The 14,225-nt window shown below is 49.4% G+C and overlaps 1 protein-coding gene across 19 annotated transcripts in view; it reads right to left on the bottom strand.

The window, feature by feature from the left end:
* Positions 1-413: 413 nt before the first annotated feature.
* The window catches only part of PTPN3 (protein tyrosine phosphatase non-receptor type 3), a 131,260-nt gene continuing 117,448 nt past the window's right edge, over positions 414-14,225 (bottom strand). For 18 of the 19 annotated variants that reach the window (XM_036330062.1, XM_036330060.1, XM_036330061.1 and 15 more), the window contains 4 exons: positions 7,694-7,822; positions 6,344-6,489; positions 5,694-5,829; positions 414-4,056 (listed from right to left, as the gene is read on the bottom strand). In XM_036330062.1, the coding sequence (XP_036185955.1) occupies positions 3,979-4,056; positions 5,694-5,829; positions 6,344-6,489; positions 7,694-7,822 (489 nt within the window). In that variant the 3' untranslated portion in view covers positions 414-3,978. Of the gene's footprint in view, positions 4,057-5,693; positions 5,830-6,343; positions 6,490-7,693; positions 7,823-14,225 lie in introns of those variants that run through there. The other variant, XR_004971186.1, reaches the window with a different exon arrangement.

Here is a 14,225-nt window from a genome sequence, read left to right as displayed (position 1 = left end):
CTTCCATCCTGCTGGCTGTAGTGAGAACGTGGCTGCAGCCACCACCATGGACCTCAGTGTAGAAACTTCACAATGGGGATGGCAGAGCAACAAGTCAGAAGGAACCTGGGACCTGGGGATCATGGAGCCACCCTGAGAACCTTGCATGATAGAGGGTTAAGAACCTTGTACTTTGTGTAAGTTATTGTTGGCTTGAGAGCTGAACCCAATTCTGATCCAGAACTTGCCATCCACACAGGGGTAAGACTGACAGGTGTTGTGCATGGTCATGCCCTGACTAGATCAAAGGTGGAGATGGATGGAGAGCATTCTCCTCAAAGATTTAGTATTTACCTGAAAGAAAGCAAACAAAATAATAAAACACTTCCAGAAATCAAGACAATTATTAGAACAAAAATGTCAACACACAATGCTAGTGTTGCATAGCTTGAATATTTTTATATTAATCAAATTGTTTTCAGTAGAATCACTGGCAGAACAGGTCTGAATGAAAAACATTCCAAATTTACAGAAAAAAAATATTGCTGATCAATTAATATCGTTTTCAATAAAACCACATAACACAAATCCTTTGTTGCTCTAAACAGAATGTGAGTTATCAAGATGGCAGGCAGTCCGGCCATCAGAATCCCACGTATTTGGTTCCTCAGGCTGAGGTCAGAGTTTTTGCCATCTTTACTGAATCTCAACTCAGCGTAGGATGGCAAGGATGGCAAGAATCAGAGGGGGCAATCCTTGTCTTTGCATTCAATAGCGTCAAGGTTTGAGGGACAATCGCTTGGGGACCAGTCACAGAAATATGATACATCTCTCTCCAGAAGCTACATGGGATTAATTTCAAATCTCTGGAATACAGACTCAGAGCATGGTAAATGTTGAAAGAACCAAAGAATTCATCCAGTCCAGGCCAAACTTCCCCTTTTCCATATGAGGAAACTGAGGCAGAGGGCAGCATGCCTTGCCTTAGTCTAGGTCTCAATCCAAGACCTGCCTCTTGAGATCCTTCCGCATTGATGCAGCCTCTTTGTTGCTTCTGGAAGATGAAGAGTCCTGCCGCTTGCACTTGAATGATAACCTTCAAGCAACAAAAAATGTCAAGTAGCAACATAGCAGCACATCTGCATTAATCTAAGAGCATATTAGGTATAAATTACCGTGGTAGGAATTAAAGACCAGTACAAGTTTGGGATTCATACTCCTCCCACCACCCCATGCCACCTCCATCCAAATGGAGTTTTTTTTTTTCTTCTGGACAGTCTAAACACTATGTGCTGGCTCTAACGGGCCACACCAGAAGGAATCTCCCATCTTGATGAAGTCAGCACATAGATGCACTTAAATTAGACCTTCTGGAGGGCATCAGAATGCAGAATGTAAATGTCTTCTTCGTTCACACCAGCCACGGTTCCCACGCAAAATATTGATCCTGATTTCTTCACTTAGAACTAAAAAAAAAAGGCTTCTTAAGTATAATTGCTTAAGTGTGTAAGGTGGTAGAGCAGAAATCTTGAGTTACAGAATTTCATCAGTAGTATCTACAGTATTTACTTGCAATATTTTGCCCCTTCGGGTAATTCCCTTATCTTGTGCATCCCCAGTATTTTGTGGTTTTTGTTCCTGATAACATCTGCTGGGTCTGAATTAATAGCCTGCACAGGGGCAGAAAAAGGCTAGCTGCAACCTTTGGTAAGCTTCTTAGAAATTTATGTGATAACAACATTTCTGCAACCATATTGAACAATTAAAAAACAAAATACAAATCTGTAAACACATTTAGACTTCTCAAGCTTTTTGCAGACAGGATGATGCATTTTTATCAGATGACAATGATTTGCTAAATATCCTGATGGCATTTAAATTTACATCAGCTTTTCTGCCTTCCCCCCTTTTTTTGGTGCTTTGTGGACAGAATTTTTCTGAGTCCAGACTGAGTGAAGGTATGATATTCCTTTGTACTTCTGTTCTTTCCAGAAGAAAAGCAACTTTCTCTTACAGAAACCCATACGACCCTACTTCTGTTCCATGGGATTTGGGACAAATCACTGATAAGTTAACTTTGCCACGTAATTTGTCCACAGCAGTGTCAGATTCCAGTGGATGAAAATTCATCATTAACTTAAAGTCCTCAGTATGATTTCTCCTATTTATAGATGAGGAAGTAGAGACAGTGCTCCTACGTGACCAGGCCTGGAGCTAGTTACCGATGAGTGGAACCAGGAACTGATTTCCCACTGCTTCACTCTACTCTCCTGCTTCCTCCTGCTAGCCTGGTACCATGCTGACCAGGATGGGGCTCAGGTGGTCACCTGTTCCACAGTAGAGGGTTACAGCACGGTATAACACCTCCCTCCCTCCCACCCCTGCCATTTAGCTGTAAAATAATGGTGGGGAAAAGATGGGAAGTATGCAAGTAAATACACTAGGTCTGGAGATAAAGGTCTTTATTCCTCTTGCAACCAGGAAACTATTCAATTGGTCTAGAGTTTTCTTAGACATCAAAATGGCTTCACTTCTGTGCACTATATAGAAAAGCATCCTTTTTCTAGAAATCCCATTAAGAACTGCCTTAGCTTCCTCTTCTGAATACATAAAAACCGCTACTTAAACATACCACATTCCATTTCCTTTGTGGTTTATTTTCCTTAAATAATAATTTGCTACAATCCTGTCAGAGACGTTTTAAAAATTGAACACAGGATTAACAAAGGCAGAATTCTTGAGGACAATCAGAATCATGGCATACTTAGAATAAATTAACATCAACTCGTGTTTATATTCAGATAGTCTGATCCTCTCCTTTGAAATGAAATGGAGACCATTGTAACCGAGGGTGAATGCACACGTTTGTTCCATACAGAGACTCATTCTTTACATAAACTCCACTGTCATTTGAATGAAGTTAGGAATCCTGAGAAACACTCAGCCATGGGTGCACACGCATCGACCCACACCCACAGACAGCCATCTAGAGCTGGCTTTCCCATGGTGCAATGGCTGGAAGATCTTTCCTCAGAAGGGCCAAAGATTCTGAATATTTAGATGATATCCCGTCTCCCCTCAGGAAAATGATAATGCTTCAAGTGTCATAGCTTGAAGTAGCAGCAATCCATGTAGTAGATCAGTAGTTGACGATGCCAGTCTTGGGCGCCGACAGCACAGCGAGAGGTGGACAGAGGCGAGCAGCACCTGCTCCGACCACCAACACCCAGACACCAAGACAACACCCCACATCCTCACTCTCAGAGTCTCGGCTGAAAACTCACCCGAACCTACATGACTAATCTGGTTCAGGCACTGCGTGTGAACCTGAAGAAGGCCCACGAAGGCAGGCAGAAAGCGGGGCGTTTTGGGCACGTTTCTGAGGACCGAGAAAGTCAGAGGCACAGGAAGGGGAGGCAGGGACAAAGGAAGGGGAGGCAGGAAAGGTACTGCTCATCCGTCAGCCGGAAAGGCCCCCCCCAACCCCCCCGCCCTTGGGTACATCCATCTCGGTTTCGTTAGCATCTGGCGGTGACCGCGACCTGTTCCAGCTCGGCCTGGAGGCACAGAAAGCTCGGCTCTTAGAGTCCTGCACAAATATACACACAGAGCATCCACGTGCCTCCAAATCGCCTCACCGTCTTGTTTCTGGGAGGTCACGGCGCTGCTGGCGTCCCCTCTCGAATGCCCGAGGATGGTTGACAGGATCATGGTGATGTCTGGGGAGGAAGGCGTTGGGACAGGCCCCAAACGGAGACCCCCTTTTGTGCATTTCTCTCCGGAGGAATCACGGGCCTAAATGATGCTACCGCCGCATGCGTATCTACACTGTTCCTATGTACACGATTCCTTTTTCATAGAAATTTAAAGTGCTTGGGCTCAACGCGCCCTCTCCTCTCCCACACCACGGCCTACAGATTCCTCTTGCTGCTTCCAAAGAGAAGGTCTGTCCTTATGGAGGATGCCCTTGGAAAGAGGAATGAGAGTTTCACAGTTGCCTTAGCTGGGATCCAGCATTGGGACCAAGCCTTCTTCATAAACACGAAGAATGGCTTCACACACAAACTTGTACTGGCTCTGGAAAAGAGAAGACAGCCGTCAAGCCTGCCAGCAGCCCCACAAACAGTCCCTCACACCCACACAGAGCAATGTGATCAATACCCTCTGAGCTCCAGCGCTGGCCAGGCCTGCCCTCTGCTACATGCCAGAGGAAGGGTGGAGAAGACACACCTGTGACCCTATTATTGCTGCAAGATGAAGGGCGGGGACTGTTCCCAGAGCGAAACGGGCTAAGTGTCAGAGAACCACGGCAGAGGGAGGAACTGGCCGTCTGGAGGAGTCAGGGAGGAGATGGTTGTTGCGGGGTGGCCACTCCAGTGCAGGCACCAGTGTGGGGGTTCCGAGGAGAACGGCCCATTCTGAGAACTGCAGTCAGAGCTCGGGGTCCTGGCCCAGGACGCTGGGCATGGAAGGAGGGACCACACAGTGGCCCAGGACCAGGTCATGGCGGAGGGAGGATCTGGATTTTGTTTTAAAAGAAGAGCCACTGAAAGCTGCTCTGAAGAAGATGGTTCTATTAGCAAACACCTAAGAAACGTGCATCTGAGTGACGTACAGGCTGAAAGGAAGCACTGAGCCTGAGCTTCCCTAGTGGGGAAAAGCTACCCAGATGATGCACTTTAACGATTTTCAGCCAGCAATGAGGTCTCCGCACCACAGAAAGGGTCCCAAACAGCCTTAATAACCTGATTTTCCTCTCTCTCTTAACCAGACTGTGGGTACAAACGAATATGAAACTAGGAGTGCTCGCAATGATTAGAGCAACCTTGTAAACGTTGCCCAGGAGACTGTGAGAGGATACAGCGTGGTACAACATGGCGATCCGATCCCCTCCTTCCTTTGTTAGCTCTCCCGGGGGGTTTGCCTCAGAGGCCACTGCGCCAGAAAGCCTTCCCGGACTTTCTAAAGTGTCGGCTTTTGTTCCTCTTCCACCGAGTTCTTAGATTTCCCGTGGCCTCCCCCACTGCCGCGGAGATCTGTAACTGACCAGTCCGACCATACATGTGACCTCGGCTCTCTCCTTTTGCGCAGTGATACGATGAATGAATGAATATGGAATGGCCCCCCTTTTGCAGATAGGGAAACTGAGTCTGGGAGCGAGGTTAAGGGATTACTCAGAGGTTGCCCAGTAGGTGGGGGGCCTGAATCATGGTCTTTCCACCCCACCGCCTTTCTTATAGCTATGGGGAAAACCCCAGGATTTCCTCTCTTAGGAGACGAGCAGTGCCAAGTACCCAGGCGTGACAGGCATGGGAGAGAGCACACAGGAGGAGGGAGTAAGGCCATGTGGAAGGTTCCCTGAGCCCAAAGGCTCATCTTGGAACAGGTGGGACGGGGGAAACCCTCAGGTGACCTTGCTTACTTCTCATGGACCAATGATGGGCCAGTGGGTCGCCATGCAGAATGCAACCAGGGCTGCTCCCTGGCTGAGCGGTTGGCAGGAAACAAACCATGGAGGCAGTGAAAGGCAGGGGCCAGGTGCGGTGTGCCGTGGAGGAGCTCAGCCCGACAAGCTGTGATCATGGGCGAGTGACTCAGTCCCCTCAAGCCGCGGTCACCTGACCTACCATGCCCTTTGCACAGGCCTGGCCCGGGGCAAGCGCTCAGGGAGCATCAGCCACTGTTACCCTATTTATTATTGGATTTCTACTCACTGATGTCTGCACCATCATGGCGCGCTGGTCTCGCATTTTCCGGACGATATCCAGAGGGTAAATGGGCAGGTTTCTCTCAATGAGGCACATGGCTGTTTCCATGGTGACCAAGACACCGGTTCGACCTATTCCAGCACTGGGGGGGGGGAGGGGGGGGGCAGAGACTTGGAATTTGCTCAGCCAGCATTTCTGCATAGCCCAGCTCAGCTCCTCCCCAGGTGCCACCTTTACTCAGACGGAGCTTTCCTCAACCCCGACCTTCAGGGTACGGAACACACACTCAGGGTGCTCTCACACTGGCTGACAAAGCCTCTCTTCAGAGAGTCTGAGGCCTGGCGCTTCAGCCAAAGGAAAGACGCCCCCCCCCCGCCCCCCTCCCCCATCTCATTCACATCTATCCTGCAGGTCAGCTGCCTCAGAGCAGGCGAAGAGGGGGGACTCTCCTCTCACCTCTGCGCTGCACTCGGAGGTTGATGCTTCCTAAGGTTCCACATCTCCTGACGCCGTAAAGACACAGCCAACAGAGCTTTGTTCAAGCTCGCCTAGCCTTGTGGGATTCAGGCGGAGTTGATGTCTGCCACCCTTCTCCAGGCCTTTCCCAGGAGGGGGAAGATTCAAAAACACACACCAGACCCAACAAGCCGCAGTACCTGCAGTGAACTAAGACGGGCTCAGCGTCCACTCTCAGGGACCTCACGTAGTTTACAAATTCCAGAAAGTCCGAGGAGTCATCGGGCACGCCGTGGTCAGGCCACGCGACGTACTGGAGGTGTGTCACAGTGTGCTCTTCCCCGGTCTGAGGAGGACACAGACTGGCCTCGGTCAGTCAACCCAAAGGGTGGGCAGGAAGACCCTCTCCAGCCTCCAGCCCGGGTGCTGCTGTCTCCTGATGCTCTTTCCACCCATCGTGCACAGCTCTGCAGGGGCCCCTGCTGACTCCTGCCCACCCTCATCAGCTACTCCCACCCCCCACCCTCTAGTCTCATCTGCCCACCCCTCCTCACCTACTCGCACCCCCATCCTCTAGTCTCATCTGCCCACCCCTCCTCACCTACTCCCACCCCCATCCTCTAGTCTCATCTGCCCACCCCTCCTCACCTACTTCCACCCCCTACCCTCTAGTCTCATCTGCCCACCCTCCTCACCTACTTCCACCCCCCACCTTCTAGTCTCATCTGACCACCTTCCTCACCTACTCCCACCCCCCACCCTCTAGTCTCATCTGCCCACCCCTCCTCACCTACTCCCACCCCCCACCCTCTAGTCTCATCTGCCCACCCCTCCTCACCTACTTCCACCCCCTACCCTCTAGTCTCATCTGCCCACCCTCCTCACCTACTTCCACCCCCTACCCTCTAGTCTCATCTGCCTACCCTCCTCCCCACCCAGGGAGTTCATTCTGCTTGTTCCTACAGCACTTGCTATTAGGGCCACACACAGTAGCTCTTTTTTTGGTAATGGGCAAAATTTATATAACATGAAGTTTACCATTTTTAGCGTACATTTCAGTGGTTTTAAGTGCATTTACGATGTTTGTACAACCATCACCATTATTTACCCATTAAACATGCCCATCCCTGGGCAACCACCGCTCTCCTTTCTGTCTCTGTGAATCTGATTCCTCCAGGTACTTCACGTAAGTGGAATCAGACAGTATTTTTCCTTTAGTGTCGGGTTATTTCACTTATAGTGCCCTCCAGATTCACTCATGATGTAGCATGGGTCAGAATCTCCTTCCTTTTTCAGGCTGAATAATAGTCCATCGTACGACTATACCCCTAGTTTATCTGTTCATCCATCCATGGACATGGCTGTTTCCACCTGCTGGCTACTGTGAACAGCGCTGCGTGAGCACGAGTTCTGGCTCTTTCACTGAAATGCTTACCAGGTGAAAATGTGGAGCCGACCAAGAACAGCTCTCCCGGGACCACAGTGGCTGCTGACTTAGACCTGCCTCTAATCTGCCTGCCCGGACCACCCACCGTCAGGGCACCGCTCACCTCGGTGTTTGTGACCAGCATTTCTCGGAACACGTAAGCAATGGTGCAGTCCTCCGACTGACAGCGGATGTGGAAGCTGCCGTGTTCGGCGACTTCGGGAGGATCGGGCCAGTACTGGTGACATTTGGTCTGCAAGGGAAGCACGGGGTGTGAGTGAACCTCCACTGGGGGGTGCTGTGCATGAGCAGTTACCTGGGCAGATGGGGTGGGCATTCAATCAGAGCCCTCTCACTATACCAGGTACTCCAGACCCGAGATAAGGAGCTCAGACGGGGCTGACCTGTGTGTGTCTGCTTTCTATGGGGAGCGGGGTTGGGGTCGGCCTAGCAGGGGCCAGGCCACAGCTCATAAAACAGTCTGGGCTGGAAGCCAGAGGACGAGTCCAGAGATTTACCTTCTTTTCACCAGGGCCTGGAATGAACAGGAGGAGGCCTCAGACCTGGGGCCTTGACTTAGTAGTGACCTCTCCACTGCGGTCTCCTCTACCTCAGTCAATCCCACTCCAGTCCCTCAGGCCCCTTCTCTGCTCTCAACACCCCTTCTCAACCTCACCCCTGCTCCTCCACCCACCCCCACCCTCTTGAGGTAAAGGCTTCAAGGCAGAGTGCTTGAGGCGGCACATCTGGGAGTCAGGACTCTGTGGGAGTTAGCCATATGACTTTGAACCTGCTACTCAACTGCTCTGATTTGCGTTTTCTTCACCCAAAAGATGGGGACGGCACCCGCTTCACAGACAGGGACAGAGGCTGGAGATAACGGTGCAGTGCCAGGCTCACTGTGTGTGGGGATCAGGTCAATGGAGCCCCTATTCCTGTTGTCACTGTGGGCCCCGCATGAACTTGAGTAAGGATAGTGAGAGAGTCCACACAGTCCAGATGAAAGACATCCCTACACGTAAATGAACGTCCCTTTGCACCCGAGCAGCAGCCCCTAGGCCACAGGACTCACATGGAGCTGATACTCCCAGAGCACAGGCGAGGAGACCCCCGGCTCAGCGGGATTGAGGTCTTAGGGCTGCTGTGGCTTATCTGCAGGCTGGCTGACCCCATGACCCTCCCCATTTTTATTTCCCCCTCCAAACCCTGAAGCTTGTCCCATAGATATCATACTCCTGCCCTGGCTTCAAAGCAAAACTCACGGCCAAGCTGTCCCTCTCATCATAGTTCTGTCAGTCAAATTCTGATTCACTCAAAGTTTTTCCTCCAAGCATACAGTTGCATCAAATGTAAAAATTACATCTGTTTGCAGCTGAAAGAGGGTATGCCAAGGGATGCACATAATTTGTCTGGAAACAGCTCTTCTATTCTTGTTTTCAAATGCCACAGTTTGAACTTAATGCTTTGAAATGAAAGCGTGCTGCTGGGAAGTTAGAGCTGAGAATTTACTTGTAAACCTTAAGCCTGGGTATCTGGCTAACAGCCATGGCCTGACTGCTTCGACAGGAAGGGGCTGCTGTCTGTAGAACCCGCGGCCGACACCCACCAGCCTACATCTCCTCCTCTTCTGCGAGGGGGTGTGGAGGTCTGCCCATAGGCCTGGTGGGAAGATAGCTTCTGAATTGATCAGCCCGTGCAAGGCAGAGCAGAGCCACAAACATCCCTATCTCTAGAGAGTCCCAGTGAATCTGCCCTGGACTGGCCTCTCTCTTTACCCCTTGATCTGATTATTTGGATCTGAAAGCCCTGGGGGTGAAGTGGGAAGAGTGAGAAGTTTGTGGAAATCTCGTGTTTCAATCCTGGTCAGTGAGTCCCACTAACCACCTGTGTGATCGTGACCAAGTTACTCTGCTTCTTCCAGCTGCAGTTTCATCATGAATGCTGCTGCTGGGGGCAGGGGTGACGCTCACGCTCCCAGTGTTTGAACAGAGTATGTAAGCACTAAATGGTGCCTTTTAATATATATTTTATTGATTTCAGAAAGGGAAGGAGAGAGAGAGAAACATCAATGAGAGACAGAGCCATTGTTCAGCTGCCTCCTGCACGCCCCCTACTGGAGATCAAGCCTGCAACCTGGGCATGGACCCTTGACCGGAATGGAACCCAGGACCCTTCAGTCCGCAGGCTGACACTCTATCCACTGATCAAACCAGCCAGGGCAAAAAATGGTGCTTTTTATGGGCATTATTTTACCTTGGTCTCAAAACAATCCTATGAGGTAGGTACTATCATTGGCTCTATTTTGCATATGAATAAACTGAAGCTCAGAGAGGGAATCAACTGGTGTCAGATGACACATATAATGGGGCATACACAGATGTAAAAAATCCCCCCCCCCCCCCCCAGGAAATATCCTTGATGGAAGAAGAGAGAAATGCCTTTTCCATTGAAAAGCTGTACCTCTAGAGCTCTATTTCCTTTATGAGGAAAGCATGAACCCGAGGGGAGCACACAAAGAGAAACATTTGGGGCAGGAAAGAAAAAGGGAGAACTCAGAGATCCTGCAGGGAAGCGTTTCCCAGACCACGGGGTGAAGCAGGGCCTCAGGGGAGCCCCCTGCACTGGCAGACCTGAGGGCTGCACAGGCCTGCGGGGAGTCCCCTCTACTAAGCGCATAACCTGGAGAAAACACAGGACATGCTGAAAGTGTCACTTCCCCTGTAGTGACTGACTCCTGACTCCAGGAAGAACCAGCTGCTGGGTGGTGGTGAGGAAGCGATGAGGGCGATGAGGGTCCCCAGGATGAAGGGCTCCCATCACCTGAGAGCTTGTAACGGGAGAGGGAGGAGACACACAGCCTGGATTTTAGAAGAACAGGTTTCTAACAATCGATAAACAAGAGGGGTGAGTTCCCAGGGCCTGAGACTGTGAAGGGAACGCTGTGACTCAGGGGAGATGGGAATCTCTCACGCAGGAACCAGCCGGAATGGGTTCAGTTAGGAAGAAAGGGCTGGGAAACAAAGAAACCCGGCTGGTCACCAACAATGGAGAGGAAGGGGATGGAATCAGGACGGAGCAGGAGGGCCAGGACCTGCGCGGCAGCCAGAGGAAGTGAGGCCTCTGGGATGGGAGAAAGGATCTTTTCCGACTTTTCAGTTGGAACAAGCAGAACAAGGGAGAGAAGGGAGTGCTATCAGGGCAGATCATCTGTCACCAGCCATGCCAGCTGGAGCTCTTTTTTCTCTGCAGAGAAGAATGCCCTTACAGCCAGGAAGGGGAGGCCAACATTACAGGGGAAAGAGACGGCCACCACAGGCACGCGGACAGCGCCCAGCACCCTGCATGGGCTCAGGGGTTGGCTCTGAGGGACTGCATCATGAGACCCAGAGCGGAGCCTCCACGGATAGTTCTGAGAAAACCTGGAGCATCTAGGCCAGCCGTGGGCAAACTACGGCCCGCGATCCGGCCCGTTTGAAATGAATAAAACTAAAAAAAAAAAAGACCTTACCCTTTTATGTAATGATGTTTACTTTGAATTTATATTAGTTCACACAAACACTCCATCCATGCTTTTGTTCCGGCCCTCCGGTCCAGTTTAAGAATCCATTGTGGCCCTCGAGTCAAAAAGTTTGCCCACCCCTGACTAGGCACCCGGAAGTAACAGAATAGTCCGGCGAATGGGGGGACTGGTAGATTTTGGAAAGGACAAGGCAATGAACTTGATGTCTGTCATCTATAAATACCAGAGTGGCCCCAGATCAGGGCCCTGCAAAGTATGGGATGCTTGCAGGTCAATTTGGAGGAGACAGGTCTGTATTCAACAGCATAAAACCACATGGTGGGATGGGTTTTGTTCGTGGGTGCCATGGAGAGTCTCAATTTGGGTCCAGAAGAGCTTTCACATTACCTCCCTGATACTTGAACTCTCTTTTTAGGAGGGAAGGAGGGGGAGATGCGGGTGCCCGAGGAAGCAAGCAAGCCTCAGGTTTAGAGCCTGGAAGGCAAGAGTATTTATTTAAAATTTAATAGTGTTGTTTTTGTGATCTTCGTATTTTTACACTTACCTTCTACTTATGGCAAGTGATACTGAACTTCCATTTAAGATGTATCTTTTTGGGGAAGGGGAATACAGTTGATACATATTGTGATAAGACAGATGGTGACATATGATACTAGAACTAGGGGTGATCATGTTGTAAGGTATAAAAATGTCAAATGTTATTGTATACCTGAAACTAATATAACCAACATAAGAATGTTTACCAACTTTACTTAAATTAAAAATGTTTTAAAAATATGTATCTTTCAAAGGAAATTTATTAAACAAAAAAAATAGGTGAGTCAATTTAAAGAAAAATAATACTACAGCAAAATAAATATACTCTAATCCTGGCAATAATTGTTAAGGTGGCACTCAAACTACTACTGATGCTAACCTTTCTGTTATACTTATTGCATACCAAGAAAGCTATCTGTTTTAAGTCATTCAATTTCCCCACAATCTCACAACATAATTGGTACCATTATTCCATTCCCACAGAGGTTTTACAGCTTTCCAAAGTCACAGGTAGATAGAGGTGAGACTTGAATTCAGGACACATGGCCCTAAGTCTGCCTTCTTGTCCAACACACCCAGAACAGGATGGTAGCAAGTGCTCCAGAAAAACAAAAAAAAAGTCCCTGTAATGCCCTAGCTGGTTTGGCTCAATGGATAGAGTGTCGGCCTGCGGACTGAAGGGTCCTGGGTTCGATCCCCAATAGGGGCCGTGCAGGAGGCAGCTAATCAGTGATTCTCATCATTGATATTTCTATCTCTCTCTCCCTCTTCCTTCCTCTCTAAAATCAATAAAATATATTTAAAAAAATGTTCCTGTAACTTCATCTCCTATTCAGAACAAGATTAGAAGAATCACAAAAAAACAAAAACAAACATAAGCAAAAATTAAAAATATAAAAAGCGAGACTTACAGACACGGGGATGCCACAGACCTGCTGCCTTGTGCTCGCAGCAAAGCCTCAGACAGGCCATCCCTCAGTAGAGAAGAGGGAGAAATGGCAGGGGCTGGGGGTAGAGCTGGGAGAACTAACAACTGCTCCCCAAAGAGTGCTCTCGAAGCCTCTGACATACAGGCTTCTACAGCCTCTTAAAGACCTTCACATTTATTTAAACAGTGACTTATGTGAAGAGAAGAGGTTTTGATGAAAACTGTGACAAGAAGCTGAGAGTGAGAGCCAACACCAAGAATGAGGAGAGCCCCCAGGAGCACTCTGAAGGCCAGATCTGATGGCTGAGTCCTCCCAGCAATGATGATGATGATGACGATGATGGATCTCACACACACACACACACCACACCAATGCCTTAACATTTGTTGGACATGTGCAACATGCAGTTCTCTAAGCTTCTTGTACATATTGTCTCCATCTTCATCTACCCTACAAGGGGAGCACCATTATCATCTCCATTTCCCACAGCTGAGGCTCAGAGAGGGTAGGCTCAAGAGGAACCTTTTTTGGACCCAGACTGTGTGGCTCCAGAGCCTCTCCAGAGTGCTGTACGTAGGTTTCAAGAGCTTGAGACAAAGACCAGACAATGTCCACTGACCACACGCTTGGTGGGAGCTGAACGTGTCAGTGTTTGCACGTCTAGGATGACTTTCAGATACCGGGAAGAACACTGCATATTAAGAAGGGGTCCCTCACTCTGCGTCTCCAGGTGGGAAAAGCAGGTGGGTAACGGTTCAAAGCAGCATGGATTTCAGCTCTTTGTGAGGAGGGATTTTTAAAATATCAGAGCTGAACACCCACAGATGGACCCTGGAGGGTCTTAGCAGAGGTGGGGAGCGCTCTGCCTGGGACACCACACGTAACAGCCATTTGCGATCTATGGGGTGCTATCAGTCAGTACAAATCCTTATTTTGCTGTTTCAGGTGAGAGAGTGGACTGGTCTCCTCAAACATACTACCCATCCCAATCCTGTGCTCTGGCTCTCAGCGTGGACCAGTCTGGCATTCTGAACTACGTAGCGAGGAAAGGCCTGGAAGGAAGTGGCACAGATCCATTCAAAGCAGGTGGCTCAAAATTAATTTAGATTTGATTCTGGAATGTGCTTCTGAATAAACGTTTCATAATGAAGCTATCCAGATGTAGGCACAAGTTCGAGCATTCACGATACAGTATCCCTTGCATGCTGATTTCTGTTATATAATCAGAGATCTGTTCCCGAGGAAAACGTACATCCTGGAAAGCACAGTACGGAGTCCATCACTCTCCGAATTAAGCCCCTCTTAGCTGATTTTTGCAAGGGGTTTTGCTGCCACACAAGCAGAAGTTGGTAGAGGTTGTCATTTCTCCCTACATTTTACCTCCACTGTGAACTTGGCACCCACACTGCTCTTCTGGGGACCAGCACTTGTCCTGGGTGGGTGAGGCCAGTGCAGGGGTTCTGGGCAGGTGAGGTGAAGCAAGGGGAAGGCCTCTGGCTTGTAATAATGGATCTGAGCCAAGAGTGGGAGGGGCTGTCTCGTCATTCTTTAGCTTGGAGAAGGCCAGGGTGTGGGCAGCAGGAGGGCTGAGCTTGCCATCATTAGAGAAGTCCATCAGTAGCTCCTTACGGAAGCTTTATGGGTCATGCAGGGGCTAGACTGGGCCACAT

Source organism: Myotis myotis, unplaced genomic scaffold, assembly GCF_014108235.1.
Source record: "Myotis myotis isolate mMyoMyo1 unplaced genomic scaffold, mMyoMyo1.p scaffold_m19_p_12, whole genome shotgun sequence".
Classification (NCBI taxonomy): domain Eukaryota; kingdom Metazoa; phylum Chordata; class Mammalia; order Chiroptera; family Vespertilionidae; genus Myotis; species Myotis myotis.
Note: the sequence above shows the minus strand (reverse complement) of the source record. Positions and strands in the feature narration are given on the sequence as shown.